Here is a 16,389-nt window from a genome sequence, read left to right on the forward strand (position 1 = left end):
GTTCCTTGGATCAAGAGTCCTCTATTTAAAGTCTGATCACCTATATAAGCTTTAAATATTTCTCTAAGTGTAGTAAAATTTACTGTAATAAACACAAACATATAATTTTGATTTATTTTTTCCTTTTTGGTAAAAGGTTGAGACGGGAAATTTGTTTTTAATATTGTGGTTGTGCAGGGAACAAAACCCCAAATGAAAAATCACTGACTTTTTGGGGGTATTCTGGGGTTTTCCCCACAAAATTTCCCCCCAAGGAAGGGTTTTGATGTTGGTGAGGGGTCTTGATTTGGGGTGGATCTGTCCAGTTCCCAATTGCCTGAATCCTTCCATCCCCCCCGGGCTGTATAATCCTCCCCGGGGCTTTATTTAAAATAAACACGAGGGTTGTATGATAATTGTAACTTTTTTGGAACCCGAATAAACTTGAAAAAAAAAGCTGGGTTTTGGGGGCCCAGGGGGGGCCCTTTAGATGACCAAAACCCCGCTGTGGGGGCATAATAATTCTTTTTTTATCAAGACATTACAAAATATACAGACCATACACATCTGAAATACTATAATCAGACAGACACCTAGATGAGACTATTTCTTGGGGTTTCCCGGGGCAACCCCCCGGGGTTAAATAACGAAATTTTTTTGAGATCTTTAAGAGGTTCAATTTGCTAACCATGGGAGCCCCATTACCATGGCTTTCCACAGGACCCCCCCCTCCTCTTCCCATCTCCACGATAAACCTCAAAAAAACTCCTTTTTATTCATTATATTTTTTTTGAAAATGATTTTCCCCGGGGGTCATTTAAAACCCTTTAAATTAAAAAAGCTAAAATTACAAGGACCCCAATGGAAAAAATCACTGACTTTTTTTTGGTCGGTTTGTGGAAAGAGGGCTAGTGTTTCCTGGGTTCACAATGATGAAAGGGGCTTTTTGGGATCGACAAAAACCCCCCCATTCCCCAAAATATAATTTGATAATTTTCAATCTTTTTTTATATATATATATATATATATATATATATATATATATATATATATAATATATATATATATATTTATATATATATTTATAAAAAATTTAATTTAATATAAAATAAATTATATATATATATATATATATTATAAAATTTATATATTTTAAAAAAAAATTAATTTTATATTAAAAAAAAAATTTAAAAATTATTAAAAAAAATAATTTAATTTTAAAAAAAAAATTTAAAATTAAAATTTTTTAATTATAAAAATAAAAAAATTTTAAAAATTTTAAAATAAAAATTTAATTAATAAAAAATATTATATTAATTAAAAAAAAATAATTAATAAAAAATTTTATAATTTAAAATAAAAATTTATATTTTTTAAAAAAAAAATACATATTAATATAATTATATAAAAAAAATAATTTTTTTTTATTAAATTTATATATATAAAAAAAATTAATTTTTTAAAATAAAATAAAATTTATATATTAAAAATTTTAAAAATAAATTAAAATTTTTATATAAAATTAATTATAATAAAAATAAATTTTTATATTAAAAAAAAATTTTTTAATTTTTAAAATAAATAATATTATTTTTTACATTTATTATATATATTTAAATTAATAAAGAATTTTTAATAATTTTTTTATATATTATTATTATTAAAATAAAAAATATTTTTATTTAAAATTAAATTTTTAAATTAATATTATAAAAATTTTTAATATTATTTTTTATTTTAAAAATTTAAAATAAAATTTATTATATTTAAATAATGATAATTTTATAAAAAATATTAATATAAAAATATTTATATTATTTTTAAAATATTATATATTAAAATTTTTAATTATTAATAATATATTAAATATAAGTGGAAAAAATTTAATTCCAGAAAATTTTTTAAAGTTAATGGTAAATTTTTAAAATTTTTATAAAAGAAAATTCGGAAAATTTTAAACGGTTTTAAATTGGGTAAAAAAATGTAATAAAATTTTCTCCTTTAGGGAAAAATTTTAAATTAAAAGGAAGGAATTTTTTGGAATTAAATTTGACTGGGGAATTAACAACCAAGCAGCTAGGATTCAATAAGTTTAGTTTTTTATAATTTTGGGTTTTTATAAATTTATTTTGGGGGGTTTTCTATATATAATATTAATCTCAGTAAAGGTATGAAAAGATATATTTTTTTGTTAAAAATGTGTATATATTAAATTTTTATTTTTAATATAATCCACAAATTTTTTTTACCAAAATTTGGTTATGTATTTTTATTTAATAATAGGTCCAAAACGTTTTGAATTAGGAGAAAATTTTTTCTTGTAGAAAACAATTTTTCTTTTTAAATTAAAATAAAAAACCAAGGTTAATTATTCTCAAAAATGAATTTTCAAATTTAATTTTTTTCCTGGTTTTTTTTTAAAAATTGGGGGTTTTGGGTTTTTAAGGGTGGCCCCCCGGTCCCCTTTAAGGGTTAACCGTTCCTGGGAAGGAAAGATCCCTCAACAAACTTTCCCCAGGACCACAAAAAGCCTTTTGTGAAAGGGCTAAAAGGGAATAAATTTGAAAAAGGTGGGTTTGGACTATAAGAATTTTAAAAATTGTCATCCGGGTTTTTTCCCAAAGGGGTAATTGGAAGCATTAAAACTTTAATTTTAAAGGAAATAACGGAGGTGATGTTAAGTTACAAATTTATTAAATGATGGGGTTAAATTTTTAAAAAATTTTGTAAGAAATTTTCCCAAATTTTTTCAGTGAGGAATTATATTTAATGAAAATATTTAATTTTGTATGCAATTCCAAAGGGATTTATAATTTTTTTAAAAATATTATTTTAAAAAGTTTAAGGTTTTTTTTATTAAGAATTTGAATTTTTAAAATTTTCAAGTGGTAAAACTCAAAGTAGAATTTTTTAAAGGAAGGGGAGGAAAGGGAATTTTCTTTCTGGGGGAAAGAAAATTTTTTAAAAGCAAAACATAAATTGGGGGTAAAGAAAGATTGGGAAAGAAAACCAATTAATAAATGTTTAAATTAAAACAAAAATTAATCTATATTTAAAAGTTAGATGTTTGGGAAAAGATATGTTATAAAATTTTTAAATTACAAAAAATATGAAGGAATTTATTAGTTTTGGAAACTAAATAATCTCTATTAACAGGGATGAAAGAGGAAAAAGTTTTTCTTTAAAAAATTATAAAAAAATGGGAAAAGAATTGGGCAGTGAACAAATTATGTTTGCAAATAAAGTGTTTAATGTTTAATTGGGGAAAATGGGGGTTTTGGCTTTTAAAAAAGTTGAAAGGGGATTATGGAATAAATTATTTTTTCAAAAGGAAAATAAAAGGAGCAAAAAACAATTTAATGAGATGCTTAAAAGAAAAGGGACTTTTTTTAATCATTATTAAATAAAAAAAAGGTTGGATTGTGAAAATGTTTTAAAACTAGCACCTTAAGGGAAAGGTTAGAGAAAGAGAGATTAAAATTTAAATTAAAATTTTAAAACTGGGGAATAAGGTTTAGGATTCAGAAAAATTAAAGGGAAAAAAATTTTTTAATGGGTCCTCCAAATTCACAAGGTTATTTTGGCGGAGATAACGGCACAAAAATTTTTGCAGTTGAGACCGCCCCTCTCTTTTAAAAGATGCAACCAAAACTTGAGGATTGGGGTTTCACAAGGGTTTCCCAATGTAATAATCAAAATTATTTCCTAAAAATTCTAGGGATTCAAAGAAAAAAATTAGAAATAATATTCTCCCTTTAAGAAAATAATTTTCAAATTCCCAAATTTAATGAAACCAGCAAAAAAGGATTGTCTTTTCTATAAGTACTCTTTTTTAAAAATTAAGCACAATTCATGGAAGAAAAGGAAAAGATTAGGAACTTGCAATGTTAAAAATTTTTAAACCAAATTTAAAATTTTTGCAAATTAAAATTTGTTTAATGTCCCAAAAAAACACCATATTTTGTAAAGGGTCAATGATGTTTTAATTATTACTCCCACAACATGGAATTGTTCCCCGAATAAAAGTTTTGCTAAAAGGTTACCGGGGTAAGCTTTTCCCCCTAAGCCATGGAAAATTTTTAAAACCCCCTAAAATGCCGGGCAATGAAATTTTTCCCAAAAAAAAACAAAAGTAAGAAGAAGAAAATTGTAAATGGAAAAAAGGGAATGTGGTGGATTTGGCAGATGTAAGAAAAAAGAATTGTGGGGTTTAAGAATGGAAAAATGGAGTTTGGAATGCAAAGTGGGGGTGGGAGAGGGGAGGGGGAAAAAGGGATTGGTGGGGTTAAAAAGGGATAAAAGAGAAAAAAGGTAGCATGGAGGAAAAAACAAAATGTATAACAAGATTATGGGGGTAAAATAAAAATTGGGGGTAAAAAGGGGTTATAATAAGGGTGTACCAAAAATTAAGGAAAGAAATTTTGGAAAGTTGGGAAGGTGGGAGTTTTGAAAAAAAGGTGGGGGAATAATGGGGTTTGGGGATTTAATGCAAAATGGGAAAAATGTTGGAGGGAAAAGGTAAATTTTGCCTGGTCAGGGTATAAAATTTTAGGGAGTGAAGAAAACCCCCTGTGATATTTTAGGGACTTAGCTCTTGAAGGAGCCCGGGTTTTTTTTTCAAACCCAATGTTAGGGAGGTGTTGAAAGGGTTGGAAATTTTGTTTTTTTATAAAGGGCCCTTTTTTTTGGCGGCATTTAGGCCCCTTTTTTTGAGGGGAAAAATTTTTGGGGAATTTGGGAATTTTTAAGATTTCCAAAGGAATTATGATATTTTTTGGGAAGAAAAAAATTAAGCCCAAATGGAAAAAGGGGGGTTTAAGAATTTCGGGGAAGGGGCTCTTTTCCCAATTGCGATTTATGGTAGGGAGTTTTAAGCATTTATGAAGAAAAGGAGAAAGGATAAGGGCGTGGCATTTGTTTGAAAGGGTTTTTTAAAAATCCTTAAATTTTTTTAGGGATGTGGACTGTTTTGGGTTTGAAAGGAATCCCCCGAATTTAAAAGGTCCCCTTAATTTATTTTTCCGTTTTTAGGGGTTGTAAGAAATTTTTAAACTTTAGTTTTTAAAGGGAGGGAATTTTGTTCAAAATAATTGACCGTTACCCTTTTTTTTATATCTTCTTTTGGGGAAAAGGCCCCAAAAGGGTGGGGAAATGGAATTAAAAACATGAAAGGATGATAGGGTGTAAAAATTTAGAAAAGAAAAAATTGGAAAAAAATGGGGGGAGGGGAGTTTTAAACTTTGGGGGGGGTTCGGGGGGTATAAGGATATTTGGAAAAAATTAGAAAGAAAAGGGGGTTAAAAAAAAGGGGAATTTTTAAAAAAGAGTATTAGAAACCCAAAGTTTTGGTTATGGAGGGTGGGGGCAGGAAAGGGGGGGGTTGGGGAAGTGAAAAAAGGGGTTAAAGAAAGTGGTTAAAAATTTTACAAACAGGGTAAAGAAAATTAGGAAAATTTAAAAAGAAAAAAGAGAGTGGGAGAGAGGGGAAAAAGGAGATGATAAAGGGGGAGACATGCAAAAATTTTAGAAAAAAGAAAAATTTGGGTCGAAAAGTTAAGAAAGGGGGAAAGAGGATTTTTTCAGTTAAAAACGAGGGGTTAGTAAGTGGGGGAAAGGAAATTTTTGGGAGGGGTTTTTGGGGGGAATTTTAAATTTAAAGGGGAAGAAACGGTATTTAGCATTTGGCAAAAGGATACCATCTTTTTAAAGGGAAAAAGGGGGAATGAAATTGGGGGGGTAGTGGGGTTACTAAAATAAAGGAAAAAGAAATTTAAAAGGGGAAGAAAAATTGGAGGGGATATAGGGGGGTTTCTTTTTTTTAAAAAAAGTATGAAAAAAGGGGAAAGGACTGGGGTTTGGAAAGCATGTAATCCATTAAAAGGAAAAGGACAAAAAGTAAATTTAGGAAAGTTTAAATGAGATCCAAAAAAATTAAATTGGGTTTTTTTAAAAAAGGGAAGACAGAATGGGTTGGATGAAAAAGGGTTTTAAAAAGGGGGAGGGGTGATTCAAAGGTTTAATTTAAGCAAAGTAAAAAAATTTAAAAAGTAAATTTTTGCATTTATGGATTTTGAAAAATATGATGAGTGGATAGAGGAGAATGAAATGTTGCAAAAGGAAAAAGGGGTAAGTTTTAAACCCCCAAAAAATTTATGAGGATAAAATCTTGGGTTGTAAAGAAGGGTACCCCAGTAAAAAATTTTTAAGAGGGGTGGAAGTCAATGGGGTTTAAAATTTATAATGTTTAAAGAAAGTAAATGCTAGGGTTGGGGGTGGGAAAATTTTTGGGTAATCAAATTTAAAAAAATGGAATTGCCAGTTACTTTGCTGATGAAAAATTTTTTATGGGGTTTTAAAAAAAATTGCAAAAGGTTATGGAATTTGAAAGGGGGTAGAAAGTTAAGAAATAAAAGGTAATTTATGAGGTGCAAATGATTTAGATTTAAAAAATTTATCAAATTGGGAGAAGAGAAAAGTAAAGCCCTATTTGGGGTTGGGGAAAGTGGATTTTGAAGGTGAGGGAATCTAGGATTTGAAAAAAGGTAGGGGATTTATAGAGGTCCAAAAAAAACTTGGGGAAAAGGGGGAATAGGAAGTATTAGAAACCAACATTTATGGGGGGAATTTTGGGTTAAAGCAGCAAGGGGCATTTTTAGGCAAATGTCTGTTTAAAAAAAATTGGGGGTTTTAAAATTAGGAAAACGGGGTGTGGAAATTAGGAAAAAGGTGGGGGAAAAAAAAGGAAAAAAAAGAGGGGTTGTTGAGGGGTTTGGTTTTTTAGAGAAATATCAAAAAGGGAAAATGGGCAATAAATCATGGGGGGAAAGGGGGGTAGGGTGTTCGAAAAAAGGGTTAGAGGGTAAAGAAAAGGTTTTTTTGGGGCAAGGGGTTGACTTCCAGAAGTGAAACCGGGTTTTAAAAGGAATAAAATGTAGGGACGCATTTTGGAATGGAAATAATATTTAGTGAAGGGTTAAAAGGGATTTTCATATAGTCACCTTTTATTTAAATAAAAAAACAAGCCCAAATTTAAAAGGGGGGTTTATATATTTGGAGGGGTTGTTTTATCTTTTTATGTGATGTTAAAATGTTTTTGTATTCTACACCCTTTTCAAAAACGTAATTTGAGTGTGGTAAATGTTAATATGAAATTTTTTTTTTAAAATTTTTTTCCCTTTTTTCCCCTTTTAAAAAGGACTTTTTGGAAAAAAAAAAAGGTAAATCAAAAAAAAAATTATTTACCCAGGATCCCAAAGGTTTTTTTAAAAAAAAGAAATTTGATGGGAATAAAAAGGGGAGTCCCCAAATAAAATTACTTTTTTTAGAAAAAGGGGAATTGTTTCATGTTTTTTAAATGTAATTGGGAAAAAAAACGTTTAATAAAAAAATTGTGTAAAAAAAAATATCCGGAAAAAATAAAAGTTTTAAAAACTTTCCAAAATTAAAAGCACCCTTTTGGGGGGGGAAAATTTTTGGAAAAAATATTTATGGGTAGGGCTATTGTGCCTCCTTTGTAAAGGGTATGGAAAGAAATTGGGGGCACCCCTTGAAATGCAACCGAATGTAGTTATTTTAAAATAATTCATGCTGAAAAAATAAATACATATATATATATACAACCCTTCTAGGGTAGGGTAGGTGCCTGAGCCCGAGCCTTTAGCTCATAAGACTGTCATTCCCATTTGCCCCCTTGGGGCGGGGATGGCAGACCAGAGAGGCCTAGCTTGTGGCTAGGCCTGGGGACAGTTGGTCCCAAAGATGAGGAGGTACTTGTGCCTCCTCCCATGGGAGACTTAGGTCTCAGACACTCCCTAAAGAGGGAGCCAAGGCCGGGCCACCACTTGGACAAGGCCCGGGCCGGGAGAATACCGGCAAATATTTAATAATAATAATAATACACTGGAAATCACACTACTTAACTGTACTGGGTTATTTTAGGTTAAATCCTTAACAATTTACTATAAACAAGACAAAAAAAATCGAGTGATATATAATAGTTTTGCAAATTAAATTCGTTTTCTTAAATTATTGTTAACATCAGTTTTCTTTCTATAAATTTAGGGTCAACTCGTATATTTTATTTAGGGGCCCCGTTAAGTTCGAACATCAATATATTGTATTAATACAGCCAATGTATAGTTGATTTTCATGATAGATGCAATTTTATGCAATATATATTTGTTCCATTAATATTATTTAGAGGGAATTCATGTTATTATTATTATTAAATATTAGCGGGTATTCTCCCGGCCCGGGCCTTTTCCAAGTGGTGGCCCGGCCTTGGCTCCCTCTTTAGGGAGTATCTGAGACCTAAGTCTCCCATGGGAGGAAGTAAGTAAGTAAGTTTATTCAGGTATACACAAATACAGTTACATAGAATTATCATACATAGCAGCATATGTGTAGAGAACCTAGGATAACCCAAAAAGTCAGACAGAGTGACTTATTTCCATTGTCTTATGAGCTAAAGGCTCGGGCTCAGGCACCTACCCTGCCCTAGAAGGGCTGGGCATGGTGTCGAATGGGAATTCATGAAAAATATATTACAAAGTATTAAATAAAGCAATTTTAGGACAGAAAGTTCTATGGAATTATTGAACTTCTGGATCAAGAATACCCATAGTGGTTCGGTATTACAAAAAAAAAAAACTAAATGGTTATAACTATGATAATATTGTTTAAAGGATTGGAGAGGTAAGCCAGTATAAGGCCTCAGTCAGATGACCAAAAGCTCCAGCTGTGGGGCATATGACTAAGCCCCGCGTCAGGAAACACTTGTCCTGTTTCCTGACAAACATTACCTAACCTAACCCTCATTAATTATGTTAGAATATACCAGGACCCCAATGGAAATAAGTCACTTTGACTTTTTGGGTTATCCTAGGTAATCTACACATATACTGCTCCGTACGATAGTCTATGTAACTGTATTTATGCGTATCTGTACCTAAATAAACTTACCACTAAATGGTGGGTAAAACCTAGCTACGTTAGGCCAGTGGATGCTTAACCACTGAATGGGGTCATTATTTAGTTAAGGACCCTAATGGAAACAAGTCACTAACTTTTTCTGGATTATCTTTGGTAAGATAAGAGATAAGATAAGATTTCGTTCGGATTTTTGACCCTGGAGGGTTAGCCACCCAGGATAACCCAAGAAAGTCAGTGCGTCATCGAGGACTGTCTAACTTATTTCCATTGTGGTCCTTAATCTTGTCCCCCAGGATGCGACCCACACCAGTCGACTAACACCCAGGTACCTATTTGCTGCTAGGTGAACAGGACAACAGGTGTAAGGAAACGTGTCCACCCGCCAGGAATCGAACCCGGGCCCTCCGCGTGTGAAGCAGGAGCTTTAGCCACCAGGTCAATCTACTCATATACTATTATGTATGATAATCTATGTAACTGTATTTGTGTGTATCTAAATAAACTTATTAAGGTATCTTACTTGAAAGGAAGGGGCGGGTTACAGTAACCTTGACTGGTGGTAACATGGGACGTGGTCATAATGATCCTTGGCGTTGTTGATAGGCTTAAAGTTCAATCACCCAAACCCTGTTAACGATATCAACTGGCGGACCTACATTTTGGCGGTCTTGAAGATTGAACTGTTATGGGGGCCCTGAAGATTGAACTGCTATGGGGGCCCTGAAGATTGAACTTATGGGGACCCTGAAGATTGAACTGTTATGGGGGCCCTGAAGATTGAACTTTTGGGGACCCTGAAGATTGAACTTATGGGGGGCCCTGAAGATTGAACTTAGGGGGGCCCTGAAGATTGAACTTATGGGGGGCCCTGAAGATTGAACTTATGGGGGGCCCTGAAGATTGAACTTATGGGGGGCCCTGAAGATTGAACTTATGGGGGGCCCTGAAGATTGAACTTATGGGGGGCCCTGAAGATTGAACTTATGGGGGGCCCTGAAGATTGAACTTATGGGGGGCCCTTCGCAACCAACAACGGCCTACATGATAATTTAATAACATTTAACTTTTGTATTGAATTACACCATATTATAAATTTTATTATTTTTTAAAAACTTGTTATACAGTAGACCCAGAATTTTTAAGCAAGGTGGACTAAAGTGGCTTCAGGGCCCAACCGGCGTTGAGACCCTGAAACTTTAGCCATAAGATTTTCGGATTTTTTACCCCGGAGGGTTAGCTACCCAGGATAAGCCAAGAAAGTCAGTGCGTCATCGAGGACTGTCTAACTTATTTCCATTGGGGTTCTTAATTAATCTTGTCCCCCCAGGATGCGACCCACACCAGTCGAATAACAACAAGGTACCTATTTGCTGCTAGGTGAACAGGACAACAGGCGTAAGGAAACGCGTCGAAATGTTTCTACCCGCCGGGAATCGAACCCGGGCCCACCGTGTGTGAAGCAGGAGCTTGAGCCACCAGACCACAACCACCATTAGCTTCTTACTAGATCCTCTCCTGAATATCGATCTGGTTATCTCCACTAACCTTAGTATTTTATAATCTCCTCTCTTGATAACGAGGTACTTCATCAATCCTACAAGCTGCTAAGAGAACACTTGGTCTCCACCTTCCAACACCCTCACTCACTACTGCTATTTCTACACTACCTCGTACCTCTACCTCACAGGCATACAATATCTTTCCAGAGTTGTTCATAATCAATTTTCTTTTGATTTGTATGACTTTAAAAAGAATAGTTACTTAATCTCACCGAGTTTAATTCTTTCCTAGTCAAATCTGCATGTGGTTAGGTTGTCTTAAGTCCTCAAATTATTGGTTTTAACCTTGACAGTTTAGAAGACAAAATCAGTACTAATCGGTACTTGGGAAGACTTGATTCTGCCCAACCTGAACCAATTTATTTCTGAAGGACATTAACTCTTTTGCAGGGAGTTTGATGGACCTGTGATCAATGAACAGTCTGTCACGAATTGAACTGAAGAATATTATTTAATATACTTTTCAAAGAATCCTGGACTCTCATCAGCACGCCCTGGCATGGTTGTCATTCCTCTGTCAGAGTGAACACGATTTAGATGCTGTCAGCTTTCGTCCAGCTTAGCATATTATATGGATATAATTAATGCAACATGTATTCTTTACATAAGACATTCACATCACCTGACGTGATATTTAAGTTCTTGGGGGAACCGACGCCAGCGGAATACATTGGTCATAGTACCCAAAGCTCCAGTTTGTTGGTAATGGCACCCACGCACATGTATCCATATTCATGTTTATTCAATTTTACAATATAATAAGATTTAAAAGAGTTCACACGAGGGAAGCAGCCGCCTTCTCGTCTATCTCTTTCCGTAGGCGTTGGTCGTAGGCCTGGGCGGCAGGCATGAGTAACCAGAGGATGCAGCTGGTGAGGATCATAGCAGACAGCACCCACAGTGCAACAACGTAGCTACCGCTGGCGTCACGAACCACACCTGAGGAAGGTAAACTAGGGGTTAACAGAAAGACATAAATCACCCTAGCAATGGTGATGGAGAGGTAAGCCAGTGGAAGGCCTCGGTCAGATGATCAAAAGCTCCAGCTGCGGATCATCATATGACTAAGACCCACGTCAGGAAACACTTGTCTTGTTTTCTGGCAAACCTTTAGTAACATGGCAGTCACCAAACAGCATCGTAATGATTTGTTGTCAGGAAACGGGATAAGTGTCTACTGTCTCTTAGGTTTTCAGCCCATATAAAAGACAAAGAATTTCCACGTAGTGTTCTAAGATGGTTCCAGACGCAGGAACCCATCTGTCTCTCGCCCAATTTACACACTTACCGTCACGAAAGTGACTGCAATATTGAATTATACACAGGAAAAACTGATAACAGAGAACTTTTGAATCTACAACGAGACTACCTGCTGTGAGGAGCTATTTACTGCCGTCTAAATTAAGAGCTTTTGTACATTATCTAGGCGCTTGAGGCAAGGATAATAATAATAATAATAATAATAATAATAATAATAATAATAATAATAATAATAATAATAAGAAGAAGAAGAAGAAGAAGAAGAAGAAGAAGAAGAAGAAGAAGAAGAGGTAACAGTAGTAGTAGTAGTCAAATAAGAATATACATATAACAATGAACATATACCTTAAACAGAAAATAAATGGGACTGACCAATCAAGGGACCAATAGTGAAGAACCCGAAGGCCATCATGAAATTCCTGGCCCCGAACATAGCCGTGGTGTTAGACACCCCGACGATCCTGACCATGAGAAGGTTGCTAAGGCCATGGAAGGAGCCTGCTGCAATCCCCCACACACTCGTCACTCCAGTCAGCCACACTACCTCCTCCTGCAATGTAAATACTACCACCAACAGTCAACTTAAAGACTATAAACGATATTTGTGCCCTCGAGAAGACTAAAAATTTAAACTCATGTTCGTAAAATTGAAATATAACTTAAATAATCTAACCAATCATGGAACTAAGTCCCAAAAGAGTTCACAGGAGTACATTTGGATTTATATCTACATTTCATTTATCTGTTGCAAACAATTTTAGAAAAGTGAACTATAAATATAAATCCAAATGAACTCCTGTAAACTTTCCTGGGGCCTAGTTTCTAGGCCTTTTGTGCATCCATATGTTCTTGTGCTGCCGTCCACCGGAGAGAGACGGGGCACACAATAAACTAGCAGCCTTGGCGGCAATATCTAATCAGAGGATAAGGACAACACTTACCAATGATTGCGGTGCTCATGGTAGCCAGTCCTATCACATAACAGAGTCTCATATTGAACCAAGAATAGTCAGAAAGGAAGGAGACGGTCAGTCTGGTGAAGAAGTTACATATTCCGGCCACGGAGAGGCACCAGGCGGCTGTCTGCAGTGAGTGTCCTGCTGCTTGTATAGTAAAAGGCACCAGTACGTTGAAGTTTGCTTCTCCTCCAATAATCAGCATGGATCCCACGGCTATAATTAAGGAGGGAGGATGTCTTAGAATGGTGATATCTTTGACAGTGGCACGAAGAACCCGTAAAATGGTACTGAAAAGTTTATAGAAACAATTCTGACTTCTTTTCTTAGGTGAGGATGTTTTGAAGTTAGTTTCTGTTACATCTTCATTATTTTCTTCCTGAGGTAAGGATGTTGTCTTGACATTGTTTTTTGATAGATTCTCAATACGCAGTGTTGTCAAGGAACCAACAGAGTCCATGCTAGCTATGTCCCGGTCACAGATAATAGTATATGAGTTTTTACTAGAAGCAATAGATGTAAGCGAACATTGGCTTCCATGCCACCTTCTACTGCCTTCATGTAAATGAGTTCGTCCCTCTACGCCTGACCGCATACAATCTTCCTGCTGCAAAACAGAGACGATGGAACTGTCGCATTTTGTGATTTCTGAGTTCTCTTCTTGTGGCAAAATCAAAGAGATATTTTCATTGTTTGGGGAATCTCGCTCATGTTTGGGGTATTTCATGTGCCACTGAACTGGTTGGTAGAGAGTCGTACCCACGAACCCGTGAAGGAGGATGGCTCCAAGGATCATCGTAGCGCCCTGGAAACCATACTCGTCCTGTAGGTGCTCGATGAGAAGAGGACCCATGAAATTACCTAGCCCGATGCCAGCTGTCATACAGGTGTTTGCTAAGCCACGGTGTTTGTCAAAGTACTGAGCAATATTTAGGAAGCCCACACATGTTAGTCCACTTCCCAGACCTGGAGGATCACAAACTTTTGTTATAAACAACTTGGTGAATTTAACACTGTTAACTCTCAATTATGCGTCTATAAGAAAAATTCACGTTACAGTTCCTTGACTGGAATAATTCTCAAAAACCCACAAACTGAAATTAAACTAGACGCTTACGCCGGCCGACTGGGCTGCAATAAGCTGTATACAAGAAATCAGATACTCTGATCTCTGATATAGAGATTAAAGTTAACTCACAGAGCATTACACCAATATACATACACTTATCACTGAATATATCCTTGGGAATAAAAATTAATTCAGTAAAATAATATAGTATGCTACTGACCACATCCGAGTGAGAAAAACACGAAGAGGAGCACAGGAGAGGTGGCGAAGGCGCTGAAGGTGAGGCAGGAGGCATTGAGCAGTGACCCCGTCATGGCCACCTTCCTGAAGCCAAACTCTCGTGCCAGGGAGCCCACGATGACACCAGTCAGCTTCCATACTACCATGTAGGCGCTGTAGATGACAGCGACGGTGGTGCTGGACACTCGCCACTCCAGAAGTTGAGGAGAGAACAGAATACCGAAGGACGGGGACAACATCGGTATAGTTAACTGCAACAATGTTATCTGTACATAGCTAGACGTCTTACAGTCGATGTGCGATCCAAGACAGGTATCCCCGTGTCCCATAATCCCAGTTCCCTTTACCTCAGTGATCCAAGAAAGGAATTAAGTATTACGTTACCCCTTATCCCTGTACCTCAATACACACATTTTATATATTACAATTATTAGTATTGTAACTTCCGTCAGGAAATGTCTTGACACGGGTCTTAGACTTTCGACGACCCGATTTGTTGGTCAGATTTGTAAATGAAAATACCTTGATGTAGAATACTACTGACCACATCCAGGTGGAAATAAGAGTTAATTTATACACCCAATGTGGAAAATTTTGGATTTTCCTAAATTCAGTATGTGTAAATTTGAATAATATAATAATCGTGTATTAAAATGTGATCCTGATTTGACCCTTTGAGAAATTTCGAATGAAGGGGGAATGTGGAACAGCCGCAAAGTGGATGGGGAGGACACCCCAGTGAAACTGAATGTATGAACTCTGGTCTGTTAGTAGTGTAATGTAATCAGGCGTCATCAAAGTTAATCTGGTGTATACTGGTCTCAGTCTGTAATTTAGAAATTTCCGACACGTTCCCACTGAAGAATTCGGATAAATAGTGTGGAAAACCCTAACAATTCAGCAACAAGGACGGAAAAATAGAGAACTCCAATTCTTCCCAGCAGCATCCCTTAGCTAAGTGATGCTTACCCATAACGTATAGTAGTTTTGCGGTGGCCATCGTAAACTCTAGCTGTTAGGGTAGCGTTAGCGTGTGTTACACAAATAATTGTGATCCAGTAATTAAATGGTAAGTGGTAAAACGAATTTCTTTCCTGATAACACTATTGCATTACATGTATTGTACTAATAGTTATATTTTGCGTACCCAGCAAGTAAACCAAAATATACAGTCCACATAATTTGAATTTACCAGAGTAGCTGGTTTTAATTTTGCAATTATTAATTTAATGTCAGGTTTAGCATTTTGTGAGTGGTGATGGAGTGGGCGTCGAGGGAGTGACAGTTCTGTGACCTACTGTGACTAAGTCTCGCTTACCTTACCCAAATTACTTGCACGTAATAATTTAGGTAATACCCTATAAACCTCCTGCAGGTAATTTCTAACATAATAATTCATACCCAAATTCTTAAAACTTCCATTAAAATTCAGTCTCTTTAACTTGTAATGTTTTGCCTTAGCCCTGTATAGTAAGCAAAGGATCTATTCTCGGTATCCAAGGGAATTAATTATAATGGAACTCCAAGAATAACCAGGAGAGCGTACAAACTCTAAATAAATATTTATAAATGTTTCTGCAAAATCGATATATGTATTTTTTTGTTACTCACCGCATTTAAGAAGGCGCCCACAGTTATCATCCAGCCCCAGCCTCCGTCAGGAGGTCGAAGACCCTCCTTCTGGTGCTGATCCTGCAGGCACTGCACATCCTGTTGCTGCTGTTTCTCCTGTGGCTGGTCTGTCTCCTGTTCCTGCTGCTGCTGTTTTTGCTTCTGTTGCACTCCTAGGCGCTGCTGCCTCTCCTCGTCAGCAGCTGTTCTGAGGTCCTCTTTGCTGCTGTGCCGATGATCGTCCGTCACTCTTGCCTTGTCTGACGAAGACTCCATGGAGATGGGAGCCATAGTCATGCGAGGAGGTTATCACCTACCCACTAATAACTCCCCAAAACGTTCACTACATTAACATCTCAAGCCACAAACAGTACTCTCGCTCTTGCTACATATTCCACTCGTAACATGAAAAAAAAAGCTCATTAACTGGGAAAAATAGCTAAGACACTGTCGCTGGGTTACTTAACTAACAACAGACTAAATACCGCCACGACCTACGCAAGATAACTCATGTATCAGCCACTCAAGATTACTAATATAAATGCCTTCTGCTTATGTTTTGATTACCGATTAAATATTCCATTCGTCATCGTTTACTGGTAATTTCTTGTAATCTCAGTACTATGTTACTGTAATTTAATCTTGGATAATTAAATTCCGAATTTATCACAGACGGGGTGGCAGAAGTGGGTTATCTAATTGGCTTCAGGAAGAAATCCAAATAATTTTCCTCTAAGCCTTCTTCATATATATATATATATATATATATATATATATATATATA

The 16,389-nt window shown here is 35.4% G+C and overlaps 1 protein-coding gene across 2 annotated transcripts; it reads right to left on the reverse strand.

Moving 5' to 3' along the window:
- Positions 1 to 11,192: 11,192 nt before the first annotated feature.
- On the reverse strand, positions 11,193 to 16,345 carry LOC128705473 (monocarboxylate transporter 14-like). 2 transcript variants are annotated; one of them, XM_070103844.1, is made up of 5 exons: positions 15,606 to 16,345; positions 13,975 to 14,245; positions 12,671 to 12,901; positions 12,102 to 12,293; positions 11,193 to 11,408 (listed from the first exon to the last, which is right to left on the reverse strand). In XM_070103844.1, exons 1-5 carry the CDS (start codon positions 15,900 to 15,902, stop codon positions 11,245 to 11,247), a joined length of 1,155 nt encoding a protein of 384 aa, XP_069959945.1. In that variant the 5' UTR covers positions 15,903 to 16,345; the 3' UTR covers positions 11,193 to 11,244. The 2 variants fall into 2 exon arrangements, with proteins under 2 accessions (XP_069959945.1, XP_069959943.1); XM_070103842.1 differs by having other exon boundaries at positions 12,671 to 13,651.
- Positions 16,346 to 16,389: the final 44 nt, after the last annotated feature.

Source organism: Cherax quadricarinatus, chromosome 88 (genome assembly GCF_038502225.1).
Source record: "Cherax quadricarinatus isolate ZL_2023a chromosome 88, ASM3850222v1, whole genome shotgun sequence".
Classification (NCBI taxonomy): domain Eukaryota; kingdom Metazoa; phylum Arthropoda; class Malacostraca; order Decapoda; family Parastacidae; genus Cherax; species Cherax quadricarinatus.